Source organism: Crinia signifera, chromosome 4, assembly GCF_055691185.1.
Source record: "Crinia signifera chromosome 4, ASM5569118v1, whole genome shotgun sequence".
Classification (NCBI taxonomy): Eukaryota; Metazoa; Chordata; class Amphibia; order Anura; family Myobatrachidae; genus Crinia; species Crinia signifera.
Genome location: NC_139220.1, coordinates 110319455 through 110346045, shown reverse-complemented (window position 1 = coordinate 110346045; position 26591 = coordinate 110319455). Strand labels below are relative to the sequence as shown.

At 45.3% G+C, this 26591-nt stretch overlaps 1 protein-coding gene and 1 long non-coding RNA gene across 4 annotated transcripts in view; one reads left to right on the top strand and one right to left on the bottom strand.

The window, feature by feature from the left end:
• Positions 1–26591, bottom strand: part of ANO4 (anoctamin 4) — a 231490-nt gene that overhangs the window by 17995 nt on the left and 186904 nt on the right. For all 3 annotated transcript variants that reach the window (XM_083182214.1, XM_083182215.1, XM_083182216.1), the window contains 2 exons: positions 15417–15559; positions 1699–1851 (listed from right to left, as the gene is read on the bottom strand). In XM_083182214.1, coding sequence (XP_083038340.1) covers positions 1699–1851; positions 15417–15559 — 296 coding nt within the window. The remainder of the gene's footprint in view (positions 1–1698; positions 1852–15416; positions 15560–26591) is intronic.
• LOC146074287 (uncharacterized) overlaps positions 1–26591 on the top strand; it is a 133264-nt gene that overhangs the window by 22542 nt on the left and 84131 nt on the right. The window lies entirely within an intron of this gene.

The following is a 26591-nucleotide window of genomic DNA, read 5'->3' as shown; positions in this document are numbered from 1 at the left end:
CAAAGATAAAATATATAGGTTATAACTATCTTCTTGGTATTATTCTAATAATTTGGAGTTTATATTAAAGTCACTTCTGATAAATCCAAAGGTCTACATTCACAGATATGTCTTCTACCTTTGATAATGTGCACCCCTTCCTTCAATTGTATACCTGTGTTCTGATGACAAACATATCTACCTGTCTTTCCCTGAACTTTTCCCCTCCATCCTTTCTCATAGCTATAACCATCTTTATGCGGTCTTCTCCTAAATGTTCCAGTGCTTTCACAAACTCAACATGACCAAAACCAAACTGTTTGTATCCCTCACATTTTGGACCCCCTCCCCTCCTGCTATGTCTATCTGTTGCCAGAAACATCCTTTCCTGTGTTCCCTAATTCATCCTTGACTCCTCTCTCTCCTTTACTCCCACATACAGATTATATCACAATCTTGTGTTTAAAAGATACCTTTATATGTATATCCGGCATTTACTTAAAGTAAGCTTCATGTAATCCTCCATTGTTAAAATCTATGCACCAAATGTGAGTCCATAGAAGCTACACATCACGAATCCATAGACCATAGGGGATTCCATCTTTAAGAACTTTTCATGTAATATTGGACTTTACAGTAAGTTAAATATTAGACCTACTACACTATAAGGTCCTTCTGTATATTTATTTATTTTCATGTATGAGAAATCTGCATTACGCCATTAAAAGACCGTCAATTTTTGGATTCTGAAATTGCAATATACTTGATGCATGTACCTACATAGTCGGTGTCAGGTAGTTTTACTCTTTTGGTTTTCTGTATTCATTTGATGTGTTTGGTGGCACATCTTGTATTTCCACCATAGTTGCCGCCCACAGTGCAGTATTTTCTGTTCTATTCTTTATTGTATCTCACAATCTTGCCTCTTCCAATGTCACAGTATATCTAGAATAAGATCCTTACTCACCATAGGTACCATGAACAAACTATCATTCATGCTGTTATCGGGTGTGGTGCAGGGGTCCGAAAGTCGGGATACCGACAGTCATTAGCCCGACGTCGGGATCCCGACTGGCCGGACCCAGACAGGTAAATGCTTGTCGGGATCCCAGCTGTCGGGACCCCGTCCGGCACCCGCTGTTATCATGTCCCACTTAGATTATTGCAACCTACTCTGCCCTGGTCTTCTTCTATGCTGCCTCTTCCCAATGAAATCTATACTTCATGCTAATGTCTATCCCATTTACCTGTCCTGTCGCTATGTATCGGCCTCAACCTATCTTCCATAACAGTATTTCCCAAACTCAGTCCTCAATTCACAATAACAGACAAGGTATAAGTGATATCCATGCATGAGTACAGGTGGTTAAATTAAAACAACTGATGCACAAATTTAGTCGCCCATGTTCAAGTACACCTATCTGGACTGTTTGGTTTAGGAACCCCTGCTCGACAGGTTGGGTCACGAGTGTGTGTTGTTTGTTATGGATTATGGATTACCATGAGAGGTAGGGTCAGAGAATGTTTGGTTTACTTATTGAGCCCTGGCTTTAAATCCAGATACCTTCTTACATGGCATTTGCCCTCAGGTGTCTCTAGATTGTAAATATGTACATCAATAGAACAATCTGTGTACTGAACCTTCTCCAAGGAGCTGTATTTGATAGGATTTGACATGACAGTTTAGCACATTGATACTTCCTTAGATTATGCACTCACCTATGTCCTTGGCTCGTGAAGCTAACGGCCTCCTCCACTGAGTGATGAATTTGTAAGCATCGAGCCGGATTTCTATAATATTGTTGAGTAAGGCAAGAAGCGGTGCAAGTGGAAATGCAGCCACAAATATCGTAGTAAAACCAAATTGAAGAACTGTGCAGAGAGAATGCAAATATTACCTAACAATGCTCTATGCTATTATTCCCCTCTCTAGTCTAGAACACATGCAACATATGCAAGCCTTATTACCAGGGTATATATCAAACACCTATGAATGCCTGTTCTCTAATCAAGTGGCTCACAAACTCTGTCCTCAAGGAGCACTAGCCCAGGTTTTAAAAATCCATGGCTAAGCATAGACAGTTAAATTATACTGACTGAGGTACTAGTTAAGTTACCTGTGGCCAAGTATGATATACTTAAACCTGGACCTTTAGTTCGCATTGAGGACTGACTTTTGGAACCACTGCTTTAACCTCAGCAATATGTAAACGAGATAAAGACTGAATTCATAAGTCTGACTAATCAAGGTACCAGGGAATCCCTAAGCATTCTGGCATCAGTAAAACATAACAAAGGTATACCTTATGCAATGAAAACTCCCCAATCATACTGTATTCATAGTAGATTCTATATTCCTACTCTCCAGGAATGTCTGGTATATTTACAAATTTCAGGGTTTCTACAAGGCTTCTGGGAGAGTAAATCACTTCTACATTCACCCATTTCTGCAGTGAAGTGGGTGGGGTCTGTGATAATTGTGCCATATGGCCAAACTCCCATTATACGTATATATCCCACAGGATCTCCTGGATGAAAAAGTGACAAAGTAAATATATGACAATTATGTAGGTACTTGTGTACAATCACGGCTCCCACGATGTCCATCGTATAGTAAAAAATCGCATCGCATGCGATTTTTAACAGAAATACATCCAAATGCATTGAAATTAGTATCAAACATGTTCAATGGCCCCCAAATGTCATTTTTGAGGCTGTACCACCCCCACTATCAACGCGAACCCGAAGCGTGGCGAGCACAGCGAGCCCGCGAGGGGGCGGCGGTACGCGTCCTACGACCTTTTCATACCCCCACTATCCACGTCGGCGTGGAGCTGAGAATAGAAAGTGTGGCGATCGCAGCGAGCCACCGAGCCCAAAGCGCGGCGAGCGTAGCGAGCCCCGCGAGGGGACACGGATACCTTCACAGGTATACGCGTCCCCTCGCGGGCTTCACAGGTCGCGATCGCATGCGATTTTTCTAAAAAATGCTTAAAAACTGCAAAAATCGCATCCCATCGCATGCCACTACATTTGGCATGCGATGGCATGCGATGGGAGCCGTGAAAGTACACAAGTACCATTATGTATAAGTACAGTAAGTATTCTGTAACTGTAAATTGGCTCATCATCAAAACTGAACCAAAGATGCCGTTCTAAAAATCACCAATTTTCCAATGCATTGGCAGTGGTGTTAAAACTGTATTGTGTATACTACTGAAATTGGTGCAGGGATTCTGTGGCTAGTATTCAATGTTTTTAAACGCGATGTGCAGCGAATCCTGTTTAGGACTTGCTGCACAATCGTTGGGTTCCGGATGGCTGGAGCATTTGCTGCCAGCCCTCCCTCTCACTTTATTCAATGCCGCAGGGGCTCGCTGTCCCTGACAGCGATTTTTAACCATTCAGACTTACGACCCCACCCTTGCGTCCCGCCTACCCATTCGTACTTATGACCCGCCCAGACTGTTTAGTGACCCGTGCTGCGCACTTTTTGCAGCGTCTCCGCGACATGTCAGAGAATAGGAGGAATATGACTTTTCTTTATTTAGAAGTGTACTGTACTTATATTATGTATTTTTATACACGTTCATTTAACGACCAATTTGATTAATGACCGAGTTGTAGGACCGGAACCCGCTCGTTAAGTGAGGAATGTCTGTACAGGCGCAGAATGCATCAGTAACGATGCACATGGCTGTGTCAGCTAGCAAGCTTGCGTATATGCAACAGAACTGAAAGCACAAATATGGACTTTTCAGTCCAGTATAGGGAAAAAGGAAAGAAAAAAAGTAAATAGTTAGAAATTAAAAAAAAAGTTAAAAGGGATAAATCTTTAAATATTCAAAAGAAGATGCTTAATAAATCTATCAAAAGATTTTCATATTTAAGTTTTCATCAAACCCTAGCCTGCTAAAACAGAATACAGGGACTTATGGCCTGCCCTGATTCACTCCTGCTCATTAAGCAGAGGTGATTTGCTCCTTAACGAGCGTTCATAGGATGAAAGTTTGGTACTTGTGTACTTTCACGGCTCCCATCGCATGCCATCGCATGCCAAATGTAGTGGCATGCGATGGCATTTTTGCAGTTTTTAAGCATTTTTGAAAAATCGCATGCGATCGCATTCGCATGCGATTTTTAACCCCTTCATGACAGAGCCAGTTTGTGCCTTCATGACAGAGCCCTTTTTTTCAAATCTGACATGTCTCACTTAAGTGGGGATAACTTTTTTTTGCTTTTACTTATCCCAGTGATTTTGAGATTGTTTTCTCGTGACACATTGTACTTCAAGTAAGTGGTAAATTTTGGTCGATACAGTCTGTGTTTTTTTGTGAAAAATACCAAAATATCGTGAAAAAATGGAAAATTTAGCAATATGCAAAATGTTAAATTTTCTGCTTGTGAGACAAATAATCATACCACTCAAAATAGTTAATAACTAACATAGACCATATGTCTACTTTATGTTGCCATCATTATTTCAACCCCCTTTTCATTTTTTTGGACACTAGGAGGCTTCAAATATGACTAGCAAATTCTCAAATTTTCAAGAAAATTTCAAACACTGATTTTTTTAGGGACCAGTTCAGTTCTGATGTGACTTTGAGGGACTTGTATGTGAGACACCCCCATAAATGATGCCATTTCAAAAACTGCACCCCTCACAGTATTCAAAACAGCATTTTGGAAGTTTGTTAACCCTTTAGGTGTTTCACAGGAATTAAAACAAAGTGTAGGTGAAATTTCAAAATTTCTTTTTTTTTGCAGAGTTTCAATTTTAATACATTTTTCTAACAAATACAGTAGATTTTACTAGAGAAATGTGACTAAAAATTGATTCCCCCAATTCTTGTGTTTTCAAAAATATCCTATATGTGGCCCTAGTGTGCACGTTGACCAAACCACAGGCTTCATAATAGAAGGAGCACCTACTTGATTTTGGAGCCTCCTTTTTATGAGATTTTTTTTTAGGCACCATGTAGGTTTCTAGGCACCATAAGTGCTAAAAGTTAGGAACCTTCCCCACAAGTCACCCCATTTTGCAATCTACACCCCTCAGGGAATTCATCTAGGGGTATAGTGTACATTTCAAACCCCCAGGGGTTTCACCAATTTTGGTACAACTGGGATGTGAAAATGGAAAATTACATTTTTTTACACAAACATGCAGTTCTGGCTCAAAATTTTTCATTTTCACAAGGAATGAAGGAGACAAAGCACCCCAAAATCTGTGCCCCAATTTCTCCCGAGTACGGCAATGCCTCACATGTGACCAAAAAATACCAGTGGGGCGCATAGCAGGACTCAGAAGGGAAGGAGTGATTTTTGGATTTGGCAGCACAGATTTTGGTGGAATGAATGGTGGGTGCCATGTTGCATTAGCAAGACTCCCAAAGCACCAATACAGTGGAACCCCCCCACAAGTCACCCCATTTTGCAAAGTACACCCCTCAGGGAATTCATCTAGGGGTATAGTGCACATTTCAAACCCCCAGGGGTTTCACCAATTTTGATACAACTGGGCAGTGAAAATGAAAAATTACATTTTTTTACACAAAAATGCAGTTCTGGCTCAAAATTTTTCATTTTCACAAGGAATGAAGGAGACAAAGCACCCCAAAATCTGTGCCCCAATTTCTCCCGAGTACGGCAATGCCTCACATGTGACCAAAAAATACCAGTGGGGCGCATAGCAGGACTCAGAAGGGAAGGAGTGATTTTTGGATTTGGCAGCACAGATTTTGGTGGAATGAATGGTGGGTGCCATGTTGCATTAGCAAGACTCCCAAAGCACCAATACAGTGGAACCCCCCCACAAGTCACCCCATTTTGCAAAGTACACCCCTCAGGGAATTCATCTAGGGGTATAGTGTACATTTCAAACCCCCAGGGTTTTCACCAATTTTGATACAACTGGGATGTGAAAATGGAAAATTACATTTTTTTACACAAACATGCAGTTCTGGCTCAAAATTTTTCATTTTCACAAGAAATGAAGGAGACAAAGCACCCCAAAATCTGTGCCCCAATTTCTCCCGAGTACGGCAATGCCTCACATGTGACCAAAAAATACCAGTTGGGCGCATGGCAGGACTCAGAAGGGAAGGAGTGATTTTTGGATTTGGCAGCACAGATTTTGGTGGAATGAATGGTGGGTGCCATGTTGCATTAGCAAGACTCCCAAAGCACCAATACAGTGGAACCCCCCCACAAGTCACCCCATTTTGCAAAGTACACCCCTCAGGGAATTCATCTAGGGGTATAGTGTACATTTCAAACCCCCAGGGGTTTCACCAATTTTGATACAACTGGGCAGTGAAAATGAAAAATTACATTTTTTTACACAAAAATGCAGTTCTGGCTCAAAATTTTTCATTTTCACAAGGAATGAAGGAGACAAAGCACCCCAAAATCTGTGCCCCAATTTCTCCTGAGTACGGCAATGCCTCACATGTGACCAAAAAATACCAGTTGGGTGCATGGCAGGACTCAGAAGGGAAGGAGTGATTTTTGGATTTTGCAGCACAGATTTTGGTGGAATGAATGGTGGGTGCTATGTTGCACCAATACAGTGGAACCCCCCCACAAGTCACCCCATTTTGCAAAGTACACCCCTCAGGGAATTCATCTAGGGGTATAGTGTACATTTCAAACCCCCAGGGGTTTCACCAATTTTGGTACAACTGGGATGTGAAAATGGAAAATTACATTTTTTTACACAAACATGCAGTTCTGGCTCAAAATTTTTCATTTTCACAAGGAATGAAGGAGACAAAGCACCCCAAAATCTGTGCCCCAATTTCTCCCGAGTACGGCAATGCCTCACATGTGACCAAAAAATACCAGTGGGGCGCATGGCAGGACTCAGAAGGGAAGGAGTGATTTTTGGATTTGGCAGCACAGATTTTGGTGGAATGAATGGTGGGTGCCATGTTGCATTAGCAAGACTCCCAAAGCACCAATACAGTGGAACCCCCCCACAAGTCACCCCATTTTGCAAAGTACACCCCTCAGGGAATTCATCTAGGGGTATAGTGTACATTTCAAACCCCCAGGGGTTTCACCAATTTTGATACAACTGGGCAGTGAAAATGAAAAATTACATTTTTTTACACAAAAATGCAGTTCTGGCTCAAAATTTTTCATTTTCACAAGGAATGAAGGAGACAAAGCACCCCAAAATCTGTGCCCCAATTTCTCCCGAGTACGGCAATGCCTCACATGTGACCAAAAAATACCAGTTGGGCGCATGGCAGGACTCAGAACGGAAGGAGTGATTTTTGGATTTGGCAGCACAGATTTTGGTGGAATGAATGGTGGGTGCCATGTTGCATTAGCAAGACTCCCAAAGCACCAATACAGTGGAACCCCCCCACAAGTCACCCCATTTTGCAAAGTACACCCCTCAGGGAATTCATCTAGGGGTATAGTGCACATTTCAAACCCCCAGGGGTTTCACCAATTTTGATACAACTGGGCAGTGAAAATGAAAAATTACATTTTTTTACACAAAAATGCAGTTCTGGCTCAAAATTTTTCATTTTCACAAGGAATGAAGGAGACAAAGCACCCCAAAATCTGTGCCCCAATTTCTCCCGAGTACGGCAATGCCTCACATGTGACCAAAAAATACCAGTTGGGCGCATGGCAGGACTCAGAAGGGAAGGAGTGATTTTTGGATTTGGCAGCACAGATTTTGGTGGAATGAATGGTGGGTGCTATGTTGCATTACCAATACAGTGGAACCCCCCCACAAGTGACCCCATTTTGCAAACTACACCCCTCAGGGAATTCATCTAGGGGTATAGTGTACATTTCAAACCCCCAGGGGTTTCACCAATTTTGGTACAACTGGGCTGTGAAAATGAAAAATTAAATTTTTTTACACAAAAATGTACTTCTGGCTCAAAATTTTTCATTTTCACAAGGAATGAAGGAGACAAAGCACCCCAAAATCTGTGCCCCCATTTCTCCCGAGTACGGCAATGCCTCACATGTGACCAAAAAATACCAGTGGGGCGCATAGCAGGACTCAGAAGGGAAGGAGTGATTTTTGGATTTGGCAGCACAGATTTTGGTGGAATGAATGGTGGGTGCTATGTTGCATTGCCAATACAGTGGAACCCCCCCACAAGTGACCCCATTTTGCAAACTACACCCCTCAGGGAATTCATCTAGGGGTATAGTGTACATTTCAAACCCCCAGGGGTTTCACCAATTTTGGTACAACTGGGCTGTGAAAATGAAAAATTACATTTTTTTACACAAAAATGTACTTCTGGCTCAAAATTTTTCATTTTCACAAGGAATGAAGGAGACAAAGCACCCCAAAATCTGTGCCCCCATTTCTCCAGAGTACGGCAATGCCTCACATGTGACCAAAAAATACCAGTTGGGTGCATGGCAGGACTCAGAAGGGAAGGAGTGATTTTTGGATTTTGCAGCTCAGATTCTGGTGGAATGAATGGTGGGTGCTATGTGGCATTAGCAAGACCCCCGATGCACGGTGAAATGATGAACCTAATAATCCATCGATGTGTGGTATATTTTGAAACACTCCTTTATACATAGGCCGGGTTTGTCGGGGCAAGTTTCACAGTGGAAAATAGTTTCCTTTCTTATTCCCTTTTTATAGCAAACTTTGCACCTTTTTTGTGTCCTGCCCTTTCTTGCAGTGGAGGGGATTTCGTTGGGAAAATGCTGCCCTGGCACAATACGGGGGCCAGTACTAGAAGTACTGGGGCCCTCTGCCTGCTGGTTCCCAAATATAAGGCCCTTTATGACTTCCTCTTGAAAGTGCATAAATGTCCCCCTCTGGCCGGTAGAACGGAATAGCACGTAAGCGTTATACAGTGCCATCTGGATGATATACACGGCCAGCTTCTTGTACCAGATATTTGTTTTCCGCAGGGCACTGTACGGCTTCAGTACCTGATCTGAAAGATCCACTCCGCCCATGTACTTATTGTAATCTAGGATACAATTAGGTTTTGAGGTGTGGGTACTGGTACCTCGTACAGGGATGGAGGTGGTACTGTCTCCATGAATTGTTGTCAGTATAAGGACATCCCTCTTGTCCTTATATTTGACCAACAACATATTTTCGGTGCATATTCCCCTGCTTTCACCCCTTCTCATTACTTGGGCAATGTGCGTTTTGGGGAGGCCTCTTTGGTTCTTGCGCACAGTACCGCAAGCTGCTGTACCTCTTGAACCAAGGGCCTTAAACAGGGGGATGCTGGTGTAAAAGTTATCCACATAGAGGTGATAACCCTTATCCAGGAAGGGGTGCATTAAATCCCAGACAATTTTGCCACTAACACCTACGAGGGAGGGGGGGCATTCTGGCGGTTCAATTCTTGAATCCTTCCCTTCATATACCCTAAACTTGTGGGTGTACCCTGTGGTGCTTTCACACAGCTTATACATTTTTATGCCATACCTTGCCCTCTTACTGGGAAGGTACTGGCGGAATTTAACCCTTCCTTTAAAATGTATAAGGGACTCGTCAATACAAATAAATTTTTCAGGGATGTATAGCTCTGCAAATTTGGCACTGAAATGATCAATGACCGGCCTGACTTTGAATAGCCGGTCAAAGGTGGGATCATCTCTGGGTGGGCACTGTGCATTATCGGTGTAATGTATAAATTTATGGATTGCCTCAAAACGAGTCCGAGTCATGGCCATATGGTAAAATGGGGTGCTGTACAGAACATCTGTACTCCAATATTGCCTAATTTGTGGCTTTTTTACTATGCCCATATGAAACACCAGACCCCAAAACGTCATCATCTCTACTGCATCTACAGGGGTCCACCTAGCAAATGATGACGTGGGGTTTTGAGCAATAAACTGCTGGGCATATAAATTAGTTTGGTCCACCATTAAATTTATAAAATCATCAGAGAAAAATAATTTGAAAAAGTCAATTTCTCTGAGACCTGTGGAATCAAATTGGATTCCTGGCATGGCCAAAAACTCAGGAACCTGGGGCTCAAAATTGTCTGGTGGTGGGGTCCATACGAGATCAATTATTGGGGGGGGGGTCTCAGCTGCTCTACGGGGGCGTCTTTGAGGGGGTCCCTCATCACCAGAGGTGGAAGAGGAGCTTAAGACGAATCCTTCAAATTCCCCGCTTGCCTCACTGGCTGTGTCAGAATCAGAGGCAAGCATGGCATATGCCTCCTCCACTGAATACATTCTTCTGGATGACTGGGATGACATTTGGGATGACATTTGGGATGCCATTTTTATTTTTGTGTTACTGGTAGTGAAATGTTTCAACACGTGTATAGTGTAGGGGGGGGGTTCAAACTTTATTTCAAGCCGGGGGGTATGTAGTGTGGAGTGTGTATGTAGTGCAGAAAAAAAAAAAAAGACTTTATACAAAAAAAAAAATTTGAAGGGGTTAAAAAAAAAAATTGAAGGGGTTAAAAAAAAAATTGAAGGGGTTACAAAAAAAAAAAAAAAGGTCCTGCGCCAAAAATTGAGCACAGATGTTGGTCAGTAACGTCCGTCACTGAACAGCGCTCAAAGGCAACAGGAATTTGATCAAAAAAAAAAAAAAAAATAGATCAACCCTGTGCCGAAAAAGATGATCAGTGATGTACGTCACTGATCAGCGCACAGCGGCCACAGGACACCCACAAAATCACAGTGTGTGTAAAAAAAAAAATAAAAAAAGACCCCACAGCACACACAAAAAAAAAAAAAAGGTGATCAGTGATGCGACACTGATTACCAGTGAGGGGCAGCAGGTGCACAATCTAAGGTGCAACTGACAGTGCAACTGGCAGGTATATATATAAAAAAAAAAACCTCTGCACCCCCAAAAAGTTGCTGATCACCTCAGATATAGTGATCAGCACAAAAGGCGGGGGCAGCAGACACAAAATTTAGCACTCTCTATCACTCTCTGTCACTATCTCTCTCTATCTCTCTATCTCTCACTATCTAACACTCTATGACACTGCAGCAGCAGCAGTGACAGGTATATATATATAAAAAAAAACCTGCGCCCCCAAAAAGTTGCTGATCAGTTAATTTATACTGATCAGCACAAAAGGGGGGGCAGCAGTCAGTTATATAAAAAATATATAGCACAATCTGTCACTATCTCTATCTCTCTCTCTCTATCTCTCTCTATCTCTCTATCTATAACTATCACACTGCAGCAGCACAAAATATAGCACTCTCTGTCACTAGGCCTCTCTATCTCTCTCTCTATCTCTCTCTATATCTCTCTATCTCTCTCTATCTCTCTCTATCTCTCTCTATCTCTCTCTCTATAACTATATCACACTGCAGCAGCACAAAATATAGCACTCTCTGACACTATCTCTCTCTATCTCTCTCTATCTAACTAACGCTATTACACTGCAGCAGCACAAGTTCACAGGAAGTCACAAGTAACAGGATCCAGGAAGCATCCAGCACACTACAAGCAGTGATGAAGCAGGCAAGGATCAGGTAAGTATTTTGCAAGGTTCTGGTCAGTATATCGCGGCAGCTAGGCACGGTGACCGCACTGCACGCAATTCCAGACCGGAATGGCGTCTGCAGTGCAGTCCCCGTTAGTTTAAACCCCCCTCCATGGCTGTGATTGGTCCGTCGGTCCGACGGACCAATCACGGCCTTTGGGGGCGGGCGGGGTGAGGTGGGGTGACACCAGTGTCACCCTTACACCCCGCGGTGATTGGTGCTGTACTTTACAGCACCAATCACCTCCGATCGCGTGTCACCGATCGCTGTTCACACTGAACAGCCAATCACAGCGATCGCCGACGGGGGGGCGGCATCGCAGCCCCACCTGGGCATGCAGGGACATGTCTGCTGTCAAGGACAGCAGACATCGTCCCTCTGTCCCCGCGTCTATAGACGCGGGGACAGTTAGAAGTCATGACGTATATATACGTCATGTGTCGGGAAGTACTTCCCGGCCATGACGTATATATACGTCAAATGTCGTGAAGGGGTTAACAGAAATGCCTCCAAATGCATTGAAATTAGTATCAAACATGTTCAATGGCCCCCAAATGTCATTTTTGAGCCTGTACTACCCCCACTATCAATGCGAACCCGAAGCGTGGCGAGCGGCGGCGGTACGCGTCCTACGACCTTTTCATACCCCCACTATCCATGTCGGCATGGAGTTGAGAATAGAAAGTGTGGCGAGCGCAGCGAGCCACCGAGCCCGAAGCGTGGCGAGCGCAACGGGCCCCACGAGGGGACGCGGACACCTGTGAAGCCCGCGAGGGGAAGCGTATACCTGTGAAGGTATCCGTGCCCGCTCGCCACGCTTCGGGCTCGGTGGCTCGCTGCGCTCGCCACACTTTCTATTCTCAACTCCACGCCGACGTGGATAGTGGGGGTATGAAAAGGTCGTAGGACGCGTACCGCCGACGCTCGCCACGCGTCAGGTTCGCGTTGATAGTGGGGGAAGTACAGCCAAGAAAAAGACATTTGGGGAACATTGAACATGTTTGATACTAATTTCAATGCATTTGGATGCATTTCTGTTAAAAATCGCATGGGATCGCATGGGATCACATGCGATGCGATGTGATTTTTTGCTATGCGATGGACATCGTGGGAGCCGTGATTGTACACAAGTACCGAAAGTTTAAACTGACTTTTATATGCCTCGAAAATGTCCAAGAACGGGGTAGGTGCTGACGTCATGTGATGTCAGACGCCTGCACCTGCATACGTAACTCAGATGCACTTGTAACTCAGATGTAGTTGTGATGCACTACCATTACCATTGGGCCTGATTCAGATGTGGGGTGCCATCTTGCACAGTGAATTACCGGTGTTCAGTACTTTGTGCATGCGCAGACATAGTTCTGCATGTGCGCAAACAGGTTCTGTGACACAGCAGCTCATTTGTGAGTGACAATCTGCTGTCATTTGGAGGGCGGGAGGGTTCAGTGACAACCTCTATTTCTCAAAACGGAGCAAGGGAGGGACGAGGTCAGGATCTCCATCCGGCTTGCACTACCGCATGGGTTACGCAACCAGCTGATGGTGAAAGAGATGATCAGGTACTGGCCCTAGGAACAGCAGCGACACAGGTCGCGATCGCATGCGATTTTTCTAAAAAATGCTTAAAACCTGCAAAAATCGCATCCCATCGCATGCCACTACATTTGGCATGCGATGGCATGCGATGGGAGCCGTGAAAGTACACAAGTACCATTATGTATAAGTACAGTAAGTATTCTGTAACTGTAAATTGGCTCATCATCAAAACTGAACCAAAGATGCCGTTCTAAAAATCACCAATTTTCCAATGCATTGGCAGTGGTGTTAAAACTGTATTGTGTATACTACTGAAATTGGTGCAGGGATTCTGTGGCTAGTATTCAATGTTTTTAAACGCGATGTGCAGCGAATCCTGTTTAGGATTTGCTGCACAATCGTTGGGTTCCGGATGGCTGGAGCATTTGCTGCCAGCCCTCCCTCTCACTTTATTCAATGCCGCAGGGGCTCGCTGTCCCTGACAGCGATTTTTAACCATTCAGACTTACGACCCCACCCTTGCGTCCCGCCTACCCATTCGTACTTATGACCCGCCCAGACTGTTTAGTGACCCGTGCTGCACACTTTTTGCAGCGTCTCCGCGACATGTCAGAGAATAGGAGGAATATGACTTTTCTTTATTTAGAAGTGTACTGTACTTATATTATGTATTTTTATACACGTTCATTTAACGACCAATTTGATTAATGACCGAGTTGTAGGACCGGAACCCGCTCGTTAAGTGAGGAATGTCTGTACAGGCGCAGAATGCATCAGTAACGATGCACATGGCTGTGTCAGCTAGCAAGCTTGCGTATATGCAACAGAACTGAAAGCACAAATATGGACTTTTCAGTCCAGTATAGGGAAAAAGGAAAGAAAAAAAGTAAATAGTTAGAAATTAAAAAAAAGTTAAAAGGGATAAATCTTTAAATATTCAAAAGAAGATGCTTAATAAATCTATCAAAAGATTTTCATATTTAAGTTTTCATCAAACCCTAGCCTGCTTAAACAGAATGCAGGGACTTATGGCCTGCCCTGATTCACTCCTGCTCATTAAGCAGAGGTGATTTGCTCCTTAACGAGCGTTCATAGGATGAAAGTTTGGTACTTGTGTACTTTCACGGCTCCCATCGCATGCCATCGCATGCCAAATGTAGTGGCATGCGATGGCATTTTTGCAGTTTTTAAGCATTTTTGAAAAATCGCATGCGATTTTTAACAGAAATGCATCCAAATGCATTGAAATTAGTATCAAACATGTTCAATGGCCCCCAAATGTCATTTTTGAGCCTGTACTACCCCCACTATCAATGCGAACCCGAAGCGTGGCGAGCGGCGGCGGTACGCGTCCTACGACCTTTTCATACCCCCACTATCCATGTCGGCATGGTTTGAGAATAGAAAGTGTGGCGAGCGCAGCGAGCCACCGAGCCCGAAGCGTGGCGAGCGCAACGGGCCCCACGAGGGGACGCGGACATTTGTGAAGCCCGCGAGGGGAAGCGTATACCTGTGAAGGTATCCGTGTCCGCTCGCCACACTTCGGGCTCGGTGGCTCGCTGCGCTCGCCACACTTTCTATTCTCAACTCCACGCCGACGTGGATAGTGGGGGTATGAAAAGGTCGTAGGACGCGTACCGCCGACGCTCGCCACGCGTCAGGTTCGCGTTGATAGTGGGGGAAGTACAGCCAAGAAAAAGACATTTGGGGAACATTGAACATGTTTGATACTAATTTCAATGCATTTGGATGCATTTCTGTTAAAAATCGCATGGGATCACATGCGATGCGATGTGATTTTTTGCTATGCGATGGACATCGTGGGAGCCGTGATTGTACACAAGTACCGAAAGTTTAAACTGACTTTTATATGCCTCGAAAATGTCCAAGAACGGGGTAGGTGCTGACGTCATGTGACGTCAGACGCCTGCCCCTGCATACGTAACTCAGATGCACTTGTAACTCAGATGTAGTTGTGATGCACTACCATTACCATTGGGCCTGATTCAGATGTGGGGTGCCATCTTGCACAGTGAATTACCGGTGTTCAGTACTTTGTGCATGCGCAGACATAGTTCTGCATGTGCGCAAACAGGTTCTGTGACACAGCAGCTCATTTGTGAGTGACAATCTGCTGTCATTTGGAGGGCGGGAGGGTTCAGTGACAACCTCTATTTCTCAAAACGGAGCAAGGGAGGGACGAGGTCAGGATCTCCATCCGGCTTGCACTACCGCATGGGTTACGCAACCAGCTGATGGTGAAAGAGATGATCAGGTACTGGCCCTAGGAACAGCAGCGACAGAAACTCCAACCATATAACTTCAAGTCTTCTATCATCATACAAAAATGCTACAGTAGCATTGCAAATAGAAAACAAACCAACAACAATAGAAAACAACCAAAAACTCACTCATTTCAAGGTATTCTTCAAATAATCCATAAGCATTGATGGGCTGCAGGTTATAGTCTTTCTCCCATTGAGGAAAACTAGCTTTCCCATGAGCACCGTGTTCTTGCCGTAACCTTCTGCGTGTCCACCAATTCTGGATTAAACTGGATGGACAACAAACATTGTTCACAAAGGAAAGTTTGGATTTCTCATTTCAATTATTCTTCTAATAATATTGAGCACATTTGCATTGATGCAAAACTTTACCTGTATAGTATATCATTTTTGTAGACTTGCTCAAGCACTACAGACATTTTTACCAAATTCAGCAGCAGTGTTGACCACATACACAGGCAAAAACATAATATGCACAAATCAAAATTCTCCCAGTGTGCTCCAGTTTGGTTTCACTACTAAGTTTAATACAGGGGCACCCAAACTATGGGCCACAGTCCAAACGCAGCCTGCTCCAATGTGGCCCCCTGACCAGACTGGAATCTTGAAGATATCCCTGCCCACAAGCTAGGCAAAGAGGATATGTTAGGAGCCACTGCACGGCTCAATGAGATCACAGCTCCCAGCCATTGCTAGGCAACCGGGATGCTGCAACCTGGCGGCTCTCAACCGGCTACTGAGTCCTGGCAACACAGATGCTGTATTGCCGGGGAAGTGCGGGAACAGCTTGAGCCTCGCGCTGCAGCATCAGTGCTTGCTGAGCGCCGGGAAGCCACCAGGTTGCCTAGATAGTTAATTTAAACGGGAGCAGGTCAGGGAGGAGTGCAGCAGGGCAGCTGCACACAATCTAGCATTTCCTTGATTAGGGGCTGATTGGACGCTCCTCTTTTAAACTGCACCAGCTGCACAGTTCCTTCATATTTGGATGTATACCAGTCCTGCATGCTGACGCTCTGTCTCTGCTGGGACTCCTGCCTGTAATCAGATGTACTCTTTTATTATTCTTTATGCATGTCTTGTATTGTTTTTGGTATTTAGTGTGCATTTTGTGTGGTATACATTTTCTTACGTCAGGGTTTTCCCCTGTCATTGTGTACGAGAGTATATTCTTTGTGTACCCCTGTTTCGCATATTGCCAATAACCATGGTCACACTCCCGACCTCCTCCGCTACTCCTCACATTGTATAGTATATCATTTCCTACATCTGTCCGTATCCAGATATATCCTACCGACAGCAGCCCCAATAATTCGGGGGGTAAGCTCACACAGTGGCGTAAGTCCTGGTGCCATCCTAGTACCTGTAGGCATGTATTGAGTTATGGGAAAGTGGCTACGGTAGGCAAGAAGACATGCTAATGACCTCTGTGGGTCTTACTTCTGGGGTGACTGTCCAGAAGTCCCCTGGACGTCTGCCATTCCAAGCTTACTTTGCCTGGTTCTCACAGGTACTCCCTCTCAGAATCCTAACACAATACTACCAAAGTATAAGCAGCATCCTATCTAGGTATCCCCCTTCAGGCCATCCCCCAAACAGGATCCAGCCACATAGTCAGAAATTGCCATATTGACATTTATAATGTCAACACCACAATATCACCACTCAGATGTTAATATTGGGTCAAGATGCCCAGAGGGGACTGGCTGTGATCCCCTGTCGGCATCCTGAGCCTCCTATCCAGCCACAGAGTAAAGGCCCCCATACACTAGTAAGATTTATCTGACCTGTAAATTGCATCTGATTTCCCTTGAACTTCCCCGGCAGCTTCCCAGGGGGCCTACATACAATTTGACACTTGGTGTGCCGTTTTATACATCCAATTTGCGTCAGATAAATCACATGTGATTTATCTGGCGCACAGTGTCAGCTTCCCTGAGCCGTCAGCGAACTCCCTGATCCTAGGCTGTCCCTATGAGCCCACAACTCCCTGTTCCTAGGCTGTCCCTATGAGCCCACAGATTCAGTACTGAATCCCGGCGGTCGGGATCCCGGCATTCAGAATCCCAACGCCGGAATACCGACAACCGAAATCCCAACAAGGGGTGGGGACGTGGATCGCCCCCCCTTGCGGGCTTGCTGCGCTCGCCACGCTATTTTATTCTCCCTCCAGGGGTGTCGTGGACACCCACGGAGGGAGAATGTGTCGGGATTTCGGCGGTCGGGATTCTGAATGCCGGGATCCCGACCGCCAGGATTTTAACTGCATCCCGAGCCCACAACTCCCGGATCCTAGGCTGTCCCTATGAGCCCACAACCCCTGTGCCAGGAGACCTGGAGCCGGTTTCTATTTTTTTATAGTTTTTATTTTATTTAATATTATACTAATAATATTGATTTAATAATATTGTTACTAATGCTGTGTACACACGGGGTTATATGATTGCTGGGGATATATTGCTAGCAATATATCCCCAGCAATCATATTGCTCAGTGTCTCCTTTTCATCAGCGATGAAAAGGAGACACTGCTACGGGGCGGAGGGGGAGCGCAGCAGCAGCAGACGCTGCTGCTGTCACTTTCATGGGAAGAGGGAGGGAGCAGCGGCACGGGGCTGGGGAGATCAACGCTGATCTCCCCGGCGCTGACCTCCCGGCACAGCGTTCGCCGGGGAAAGCCGCTGGTCGCAGGGAGTGCACACGGGAGCGCGCAGCTGGCGATTTATTGCAAGCTGCGCTCCAAATCACTGGCAATATGGTCGCTCAGCTAATATTGCTCCCGTGTGTACACACCTTAATATAATTATTTCTAGTTGTCCCCAAATGTTTCAGTGTAGCCCCCCACCCCCACTGCCCCAGCGTAGCTGCTCCTAAACTGTAGCGCCCCCCCCCCCCAGTAATGTAGCTGGGGTACATATATTGTTAATTGACGGTATAATTGGTTACAGGACTAGTTACAGTTTTAACAGTTGTACGTGTAGTGTGTCCCCTGCTTGGGGAGGTGTGCTGCTGAGCCTGGTGAAAGTGAGATGTGGAGAGGAGGGACAGCGGTTAGCTGACACGCATGCTGAAATAAATCAGAGAGTGATAACCTAAGGAACTGTTCTGATGATTAACAGGGCAGTGTGTGCGGTGGGTATGATAAATAGTGCTGGTCTGGGGGAGTGTACCACTGTGGAAGTCTAGGTACACACACGCCATTTTGTGATAGTATGGCCGCCATTTTGGTTCGCAGAGTTGCGCAAATAAAGTTTCCATACCCGAGTATGTGTGACAATGTGGACCAGAAGAGTAGACATACTATCACACATAAATTCATAATAACACACTTACACGAAAGGAAATATAGTTAAAAGGTTTAGAACGCCACACATAGCTTAGTTAGCCCTGCACACATCTGTCTGTATCGTGTTTAGTATCGTTCCGCTCAGCTCATCATGCAAAGTATTCCGGTCATTGCGAATATTTCGCAATGTACACTGTCCGATAGTTATGGACAAAAATCCATATTCCAGAGACAGTTTCTGTTGTAAGTAGTTAACAAAGGAAACTAGCTCAAACCGGTTCTTATCCTTGCTGACGCCGAAACCACCAAACAAAGGACTCTTAAAGTTCCCTCCCCTGCACCTGGTCAGACCAGGTACAGCGTCTAACCTCCAATCACAGTGGACCGGACATATGATCTCTGGCCAATGAGAATGGCCTTTTGACCTCCCCCTTCTGACCCTATAAGATATGCGACCCAGAGCAGCCAGGGTCTCTTCGGCACAACTACTTTCCCTGGACCTTCCTACCGGACTATCGCTCATTCCTGAACGATAGTGAGCTCTGACCGGACTGCTTTTCACATACTAGATGACCACGGTAAACGGTTGCATTTTCACGGTATTTATTCTTAAAGTATTGTTGGCTGATTGTGTTTTGTATTTGTATTCTTTCCCCTTAGCAGAGTTTGTTTAGTATTCATTGTTATTGTATTGTATCACTTGTTATACCTGTTTATTCTTATTTCTGTAACCCCCTTTTGTCCATTAGGGACTTTAATACAATCTTTTTACGGAGTTCTAACCTCCTTACTTCTATTCAGTGGTCGTGTCTAGTTATTCGCATAATAGCGATAAGGTACATTAAGGACTCTGTCCTTACATTGCGGACTCTGTCCTTTAAGGTATATTCGCACAATTGGAGACAAAGTCCTGCGAAAGGATCTCTTATTAAGGTATCGGTTCTTGGTGTATAACATACAATAGACTGTACGCTGCGCTGCGCTACGTTTTGTTCGCACGCAGTTAGGTATAAAGGGTACGTTGGTTGCGGACTTATTACGTAACCAACGCTTTTCACTTATCGTCACTCTGGTTATATTTTAATCACCATTAACAATTGGGGTGCTCGCCCGGTCGTTTCACAGTCCGGAACTCAGTACCAGGCGTGCGACTCGACCTATACCAGCAAAAGGGTGGAAGTATTTATTTGTTTCCATTGCTGGATAGGCCGAGTCCGCGGCGGTGCGGGGTTCGGGAAGTGCTAGCGCTGAACCCGGAGTACAATAAGTGAAAGCCACATGTTTTAAAGCATATCATACCTAAGTGTTTAGTAAACTGTACTTCTGCCTGCCACAAGTAGTTTAACGGGGTATAGTGTCTTGGGCTGCTTGTTTATTATAGTATATGTACCACGTGCGATAAGGTTCGCACACGTGGAATCTGTGTTTATTATAGTACATAGAGGATCCCCTCTGTGCAAAACTATAATTGTTTATTGTTAGCTACCGCAAAAACAGGGACTCCGCCACGTGGCGACAAGTCCTGGGCCTTTTGCAGTAACGTAAAGCGTCTATTGTGTATTACGCAAGGTGCGCGCGCACGTGCCCACATCGGGAAAGTTTCGCATCTTTGTACGTGGTTTACGGATTAAGTGCGGGATTTATTTCACATCTTGATACGTAACTCTCGGACAGAGTTAAGGGATTTATTCCACATTTAGGCGCAATTACTGCGTATAGCGAAACCCGAGCGCAACCTTGCAAATACACTATAGAACACGTGGGTGGCCGATTCATCGGCGGCCTGTGAACAAGCGCACGTACACACGTGGCTGTTCATTGGTACTGCACACGCAGCACACATAGGAAGAAGTGAACAGTATTTAAACCACTAGCTTTATTTAAACAGTATAGTAATATACTGCGAATGAAGCGGTGATTTAAGAAAAGAAAATAAGGTTTTCTTTTTGTTCATTTTCTCATAAGCAAGCAACTCAAGCATTATTTTAATAGATTCCTATAGCTTATTATAAGGGATTTATACCTGCATAAGAATCTAGTGAAAAGCTACCGGCCTGGGAAAAAAATTTTCTGTACAGAAATATTTCAAAAATAAGCATAAGACCTAGGTGTAAATAGCGCCCAGTGTGAAAAAGAACTGAGGCGGACGGGTGTGGGACGGACACAACCCAAGCGCAGTGTAATAGGACAGGTCCAGTTAGGACAGGGTGTACGTGCCGACGTACACATAGGAACTGCCCCTTCAGTGGAATTAATTCCGCTAGGAGGGTACAAGAAGATATATCGGAACGCACTTGTTTCCGATTAGCTACTTTAGAAATCCGATTTTTGGGGGTATAGGAAAACAAGTTTGTTATACCCTGGAAAAATTGTGCCGCATCAAGCAAGTTGGCTAGAAGTTCGCTGCTAGTTGAGAGCTTGGTGATTGAGTATAATACCTCGTATCCTTCGCACCTGCTTGACTGTGGGATGTTCTAGGAAGCTGTAGAAGTGAGTGTTTGGGGAGCTCTCAGATAAGTAATAACCCACCGATATCTATTAAGCTGTGAACGTTTATTCCTGTAACTATGGGTAATAACGGGTCACGCTGTGATAACGTGCAAGATAGGGAGGAAGCAAGCCGGCCAAGAGGATCGGCTGCTTTTATTATGTGCAGGAAGCACGGTGAACTCGCAGTTGTTTACCAAAATAAATGGAGAAAAATGACACAAGGCAGCAAGTTAGAATTTCCCAGTGTTGGTAGCTTCGATCCAGAAATCTTATCGGCAGTAAAAGATGAAATATGCCTACTCTCCAGTCGTAAGGAGAGAGTGAAGCATATAAATATTCTTAAATTGTGGCAGAAGGAAGGACAGGAACAATGGGGAGCCAGAGGTCTGGCAATACCTGATGCAATCAGCCACAATAAAAATGCAAATGCAACCGCTGCCACACTAGAATCAGCTCCCCCACCCCCATATGTGCCGAAGGGGTTAATGTCTCATAAGAAAGACCTAAGTAATAATGTACCTGTTACTAACTTGTACCCTGTTTTATCCCCTTACAAGGAAACCCGAGAGGAAAACGAGCAGCTGTTGGCACTGGCCGTCTCTCATGCAATTAATATGATTGAGGGAAAAGCTCAACCCGCTGTTGAGGCCCCAGCACAGGAGGAGGAGACGGCTGATGCCAACAGCATAGTATTGGACTCAGGTAATGATGCACCACACAGCACAGACACAAATGACTCCCAAGCAGGTCCCAGTAATGCGAATGTGGTACAAACATACCCTGTACGCACACTGGAGGTTCCCTATGGTAAGGCAGACAGAGAGGGTGTGATACCTACCAGAAAGATGACCATGCTAAACCCATGGACACGGTTAGAGCTGCGGTCCATCATTACAGATTTCCCTGATCCTAGGAAAGATCTGGCAGTGTGCCGGAAATTTGTAAGGGATCTAGGAAACTCTGATGAGCCCACCAACAAGGATTGGAGAATCATGTTGAGGGCCTGTCTCCCCACTCACATTGACATCCCGAAATTCATTCAGGATAGTGGATTGAAAGTGGACAAGGAGATAAATGATGAGATCAACCAGGAGAATATACGCCTGATTAACTTACAGTTGGGAGTATATTTTCCTGCGGCAGTAGAATATAGCAAGATTTTCACCATCAAACAGAAAGATGGCGAAACTGCTGCTGATTATTTTACAAAAGCCTTACTGGAGGTATCAAAGTACACTGGTGTCTCCGAGCCTAAGGACGACCCCCACCTGAGGGAGATGATTGTCTCTGTGCTGGTGGAAGGGCTTAGGGAAAACCTGAGAGCCAGAGTCCAAACCTCTTTCCCAAATTGGCGTGGAATGACAGTGGATGCCCTACGGGAATCTGCTGTGGACCACGACCGCAACATTAAGAAGCACAGGGAACTGCAAACTGACAAACTGATGATGGTTAGCATCCAAGCCCTTACTAATGCCCCAAACAAAGCTGCATACCAACAACGAAACACCAGGGAAACAGGTAGAAAGCCAATTATCTGTTACAACTGCAATAAGGAGGGACACATTGCAGCTCAGTGTAGGTTCGGAAACCACAGGAGTTATCAGACACATAAGCGAGAATGGGAATCTCACAAAGGTGAGACACGGAGATACCCAGCACCTAGACAATGGGAGGAGACAGACAGGTCACGCAACATGCCTCCTCCCCATCTGATGGCTGACACTGTGCTAAGGGCAACCCAGGTCAGACCATAGGAAACAGGTCATACCTGTATCCTACAGCCAGTTAGACTAACACAACACCTTGGAGAGGAACCTCAGGTGAAGGTTGATATAGCTGGAGTAAGACAAACCTTTTTGGTTGATACAGGGGCGGCCAGATCTGTTCTCAACACTCCTCTTCACTTGGGTTTCACTAACCAATCAGTAGCGGCAATTGGGGTAACAGGAAAAATACAACATTACCCACTGACAAAACCAGCGGAGGTTACAATCGGGCCTCTGCATACCAAACACTCTTTTCTGTTGGCTGCAGCGGCCCCGACTAACCTCCTGGGTAGAGATTTACTATGCAAAATGGGATGTGTCATCTATTGCACCCCCGATGGGGTATTTCTGGACACTCCTAGAAATCTTACACAAGAAGTGCAAGATATGCTGGATAGTCCTCAGAGGCTAATGTTGTGTTCCACTGTTGTAGAATCAAATCCATCTAGGGTAGCTGAAATTACAGCACAAATACCGAGTTCCCTTTGGACTAAAGATGGACAGGATGCTGGGCTGATGGCAAATGTAGCTCCAGTAGAAATCCGCTTAAAAGAAGGCAGGATAGCCCCAAAAATACCGCAATACCCTTTAAAACCTGAAGTTGAGCTAGGAATATTTCCAGTGATCCAACGATTGCTCCAACAGGAAATCCTAGTTAGAACTTCCAGCACGGCCAATAGTCCCATCTTTCCTGTGAAAAAGAGCGGGGGGAGGGGCTACAGACTAGTGCAGGATTTGAGAGGGGTAAACAAGGTAGTCGAGAGCCAATTCCCCGTAGTGCCAAACCCAGCTGTCATCCTCATGCAAATCCCACCCCACTGTACACATTTCACAGTCATTGATTTGTGTTCAGCATTCTTCTCCGTCCCTTTGCATCCTGACAGCCAGTATCTGTTCGCTTTTACTTACAGAGGAGTACAGTATACCTGGACAAGACTCCCCCAGGGGTTCATAGACAGCCCCAGCATCTTCTCCCAGGCCTTGCATGATTGTTTGCAATCCTTTCAACCCATGAGGGGTTCGATACTGATACAATATGTGGATGACTTATTGTTGTGTTCTGAATCACTGGAGTCATCAGTGGATGACACTAGACAGCTACTGATGCATCTCTCAGAAACAGGACATAAAGTATCAAAGGATAAGCTGCAATTATGCCAGACCAGGGTTAAATATCTGGGCCACTGTCTTACCCAAGGGCTGAGACACCTCACCGACGACAGAATCCAAGCGATTCAGAACATGGTACTGCCACAGACCCAACATCAGATCCGTACGTTCCTAGGCATGTGTGGATACTGTCGCAATTGGATCCCAGGATTCTCTATTCTGGCATTACCACTGCAAGAGATGGTTTCCTCAACTAAGCCTGATCGGGTCTCTCATACTGAGGAATCTGAGCTGGCTTTCGAGGAACTAAAGGTGAGCCTAACCAAGGCCCCAGCACTAGGAATGCCAGATTATGGGAAACCCTTTGAACTGTACGGAACTGAATCAGGTGGGTGTGCGGCAGGAGTGCTTGTACAAAAACATGGTGATGCCAACCGACCAATAGCGTACTACAGTGGCCAGCTGGACACAGTAGCACGCTCACTCCCAACTTGCTTACGAAGTGTGGCTGCAATAGCACAACTAGTAAGTAAGAGTGAGGACGTAGTGCTGGGACACGATTTAACTGTTCATGCTCCCCATGCTGTCTCTGCTCTCCTAAATTCTGCCCAAACACGTCATGTGTCCTCAGCACGGTTCACTAAGTGGGAACTGGCGCTGATGGCCCCAGTAAATATTACCATCAAAAGATGCAACACATTAAACCCAGCCACATTTCTTCCTCATGTGCCCTCCAAGGCACAAAGGGTGGAGGGTGATGGAAATGTTGCTGAATATGGTAAAGCAGAGTTTAGTGAGAGTGAGGACAAACATGATTGCATGACCTACCTGAATCAGACCTTCACAGCACGTCCTGACATAAGCGACAGCCCATTAAGTGAGGTAGACATAACCTTATTCACAGATGGTAGCTGTCATAGACAGACGGAGACGGGAGAGCTTTGCACAGGCTACGCGGTAGTAGATGGAGAAGGTATTGTGGAAGCTGAACCCTTAGGACCACCTCACTCAGCGCAAGTAGCGGAACTGGTGGCACTGACCAGAGCATGTGAACTGGCTAAAGGGAAATCAGTGAACATATATACCGACTCCAGATATGCTTTCGGAGTAGTCCATGATTTTGGAGCCCTATGGCGCCTCCGAAATTTCATGACGGCGGCTGGCACACCAGTGGCGCATGCGACGTACATTAGGAGACTTCTGGGAGCTATCCAGCTTCCAGACAGAGTGGCTGTTATCAAGTGCAAAGCTCACACATCAGAGAAAGACCCGGTGTCACTTGGTAACAGCCGCGCTGATGAGGCAGCGAAAAGGGCCGCATGCCCTGTAAATATTTTTACCCATCCCACCAACCTTTGTACACTGAACATGGTATCCACATCCAAACTGATAGACATGCAGAATTTGTGTTCCCCACAGGAAAGAGCAGTATGGAAGTCGAAGGGATGTGGCCAAGAGTCCACCGGACTTTGGAGAGATGGACACGGGAAACCAGTGGCCCCCAGAGCATACCTTCCTAGTCTAGCCGAGGCGGCCCATGGGCTGACACATCTTGGGAAGGAAGGTATGTGCAAGCTGGTAAAGGCCTACTGGTGTGCACCAGGGTTCGCTTCTCAAGCAGGTAGAGTGGCAATGTCATGCCTCACCTGTTTGAGGAAGAACGTTGGAAAAGCCATCCCAACAGAGCCATCCCACATCCCTCCTACAGAAGGCCCTTTCCAGGTAATACAAATCGACTTCATACAGTTACCACCCTGTAGAAATTTGAAATATGTATTGGTTTGTGTTGACATGTTTTCCAGCTGGGTGGAGGCTTTCCCCGCTGCCTCCAACACTGCTACCTTTACAGCAAAGAAAATATGTCAGGAGTTTGTCTGTAGATATGGTATCCCAAAGGTCATTGAGAGTGACAGAGGCACTCATTTCACAGGAGAGGTCTTCCAAATCATGTGTAAACTCCTGGGGATTAATAGTAAACTTCATACTCCATATCGTCCCCAGGCGAGCGCCAAAGTTGAGAGAATGAATGGTACTATTAAGAACAAATTGGGTAAAGTTATGGCTGAAACAGGGTTGTTATGGCCAGAGGCACTGCCTATTGTGTTGTATAGCATTAGGACCACTCCCAGGACTCCGCTCAACCTGTCCCCCTTCGAAATACTGTTTGGTCGGCAGCCACACATCATGATAGACCCACAGGATGATCTAAAATGTAATAATGAGCTAACTGTACAGTATATCCTAAAGCTAAACAAACAGCTAAGGAAGCAACAAAAGCAGCTGAATTTACTGAACCCTGATATGCCTACCGAGAATTGTCATAATCTTAAACCAGGAGACTTTGTTATGATCCGAAATTTCTTACGCTCAGGTTGTTTGATAGACCGTTGGGAAGGACCGTACCAAGTTTTGTTGACCAGCACTACATCAATTAAAGTCGCAGAGAGAGAGACTTGGATACATTCGTCCCACTGCAAGAAAGCCAGTAACCCAGAATCCCAGTGTGCAGAGAGCGAGAGAGAAGAAGTGTCGCTAGAAGCATTGTTTCGGGAACACTGAGAAGCAGCCAAGGTCGAGCAACCTGAGCGAACAAAGGTCTAAGAAGCAGAGCAAAATACAAGTCCCCTGGTAGAGATGATGGAAGGACTCCAAG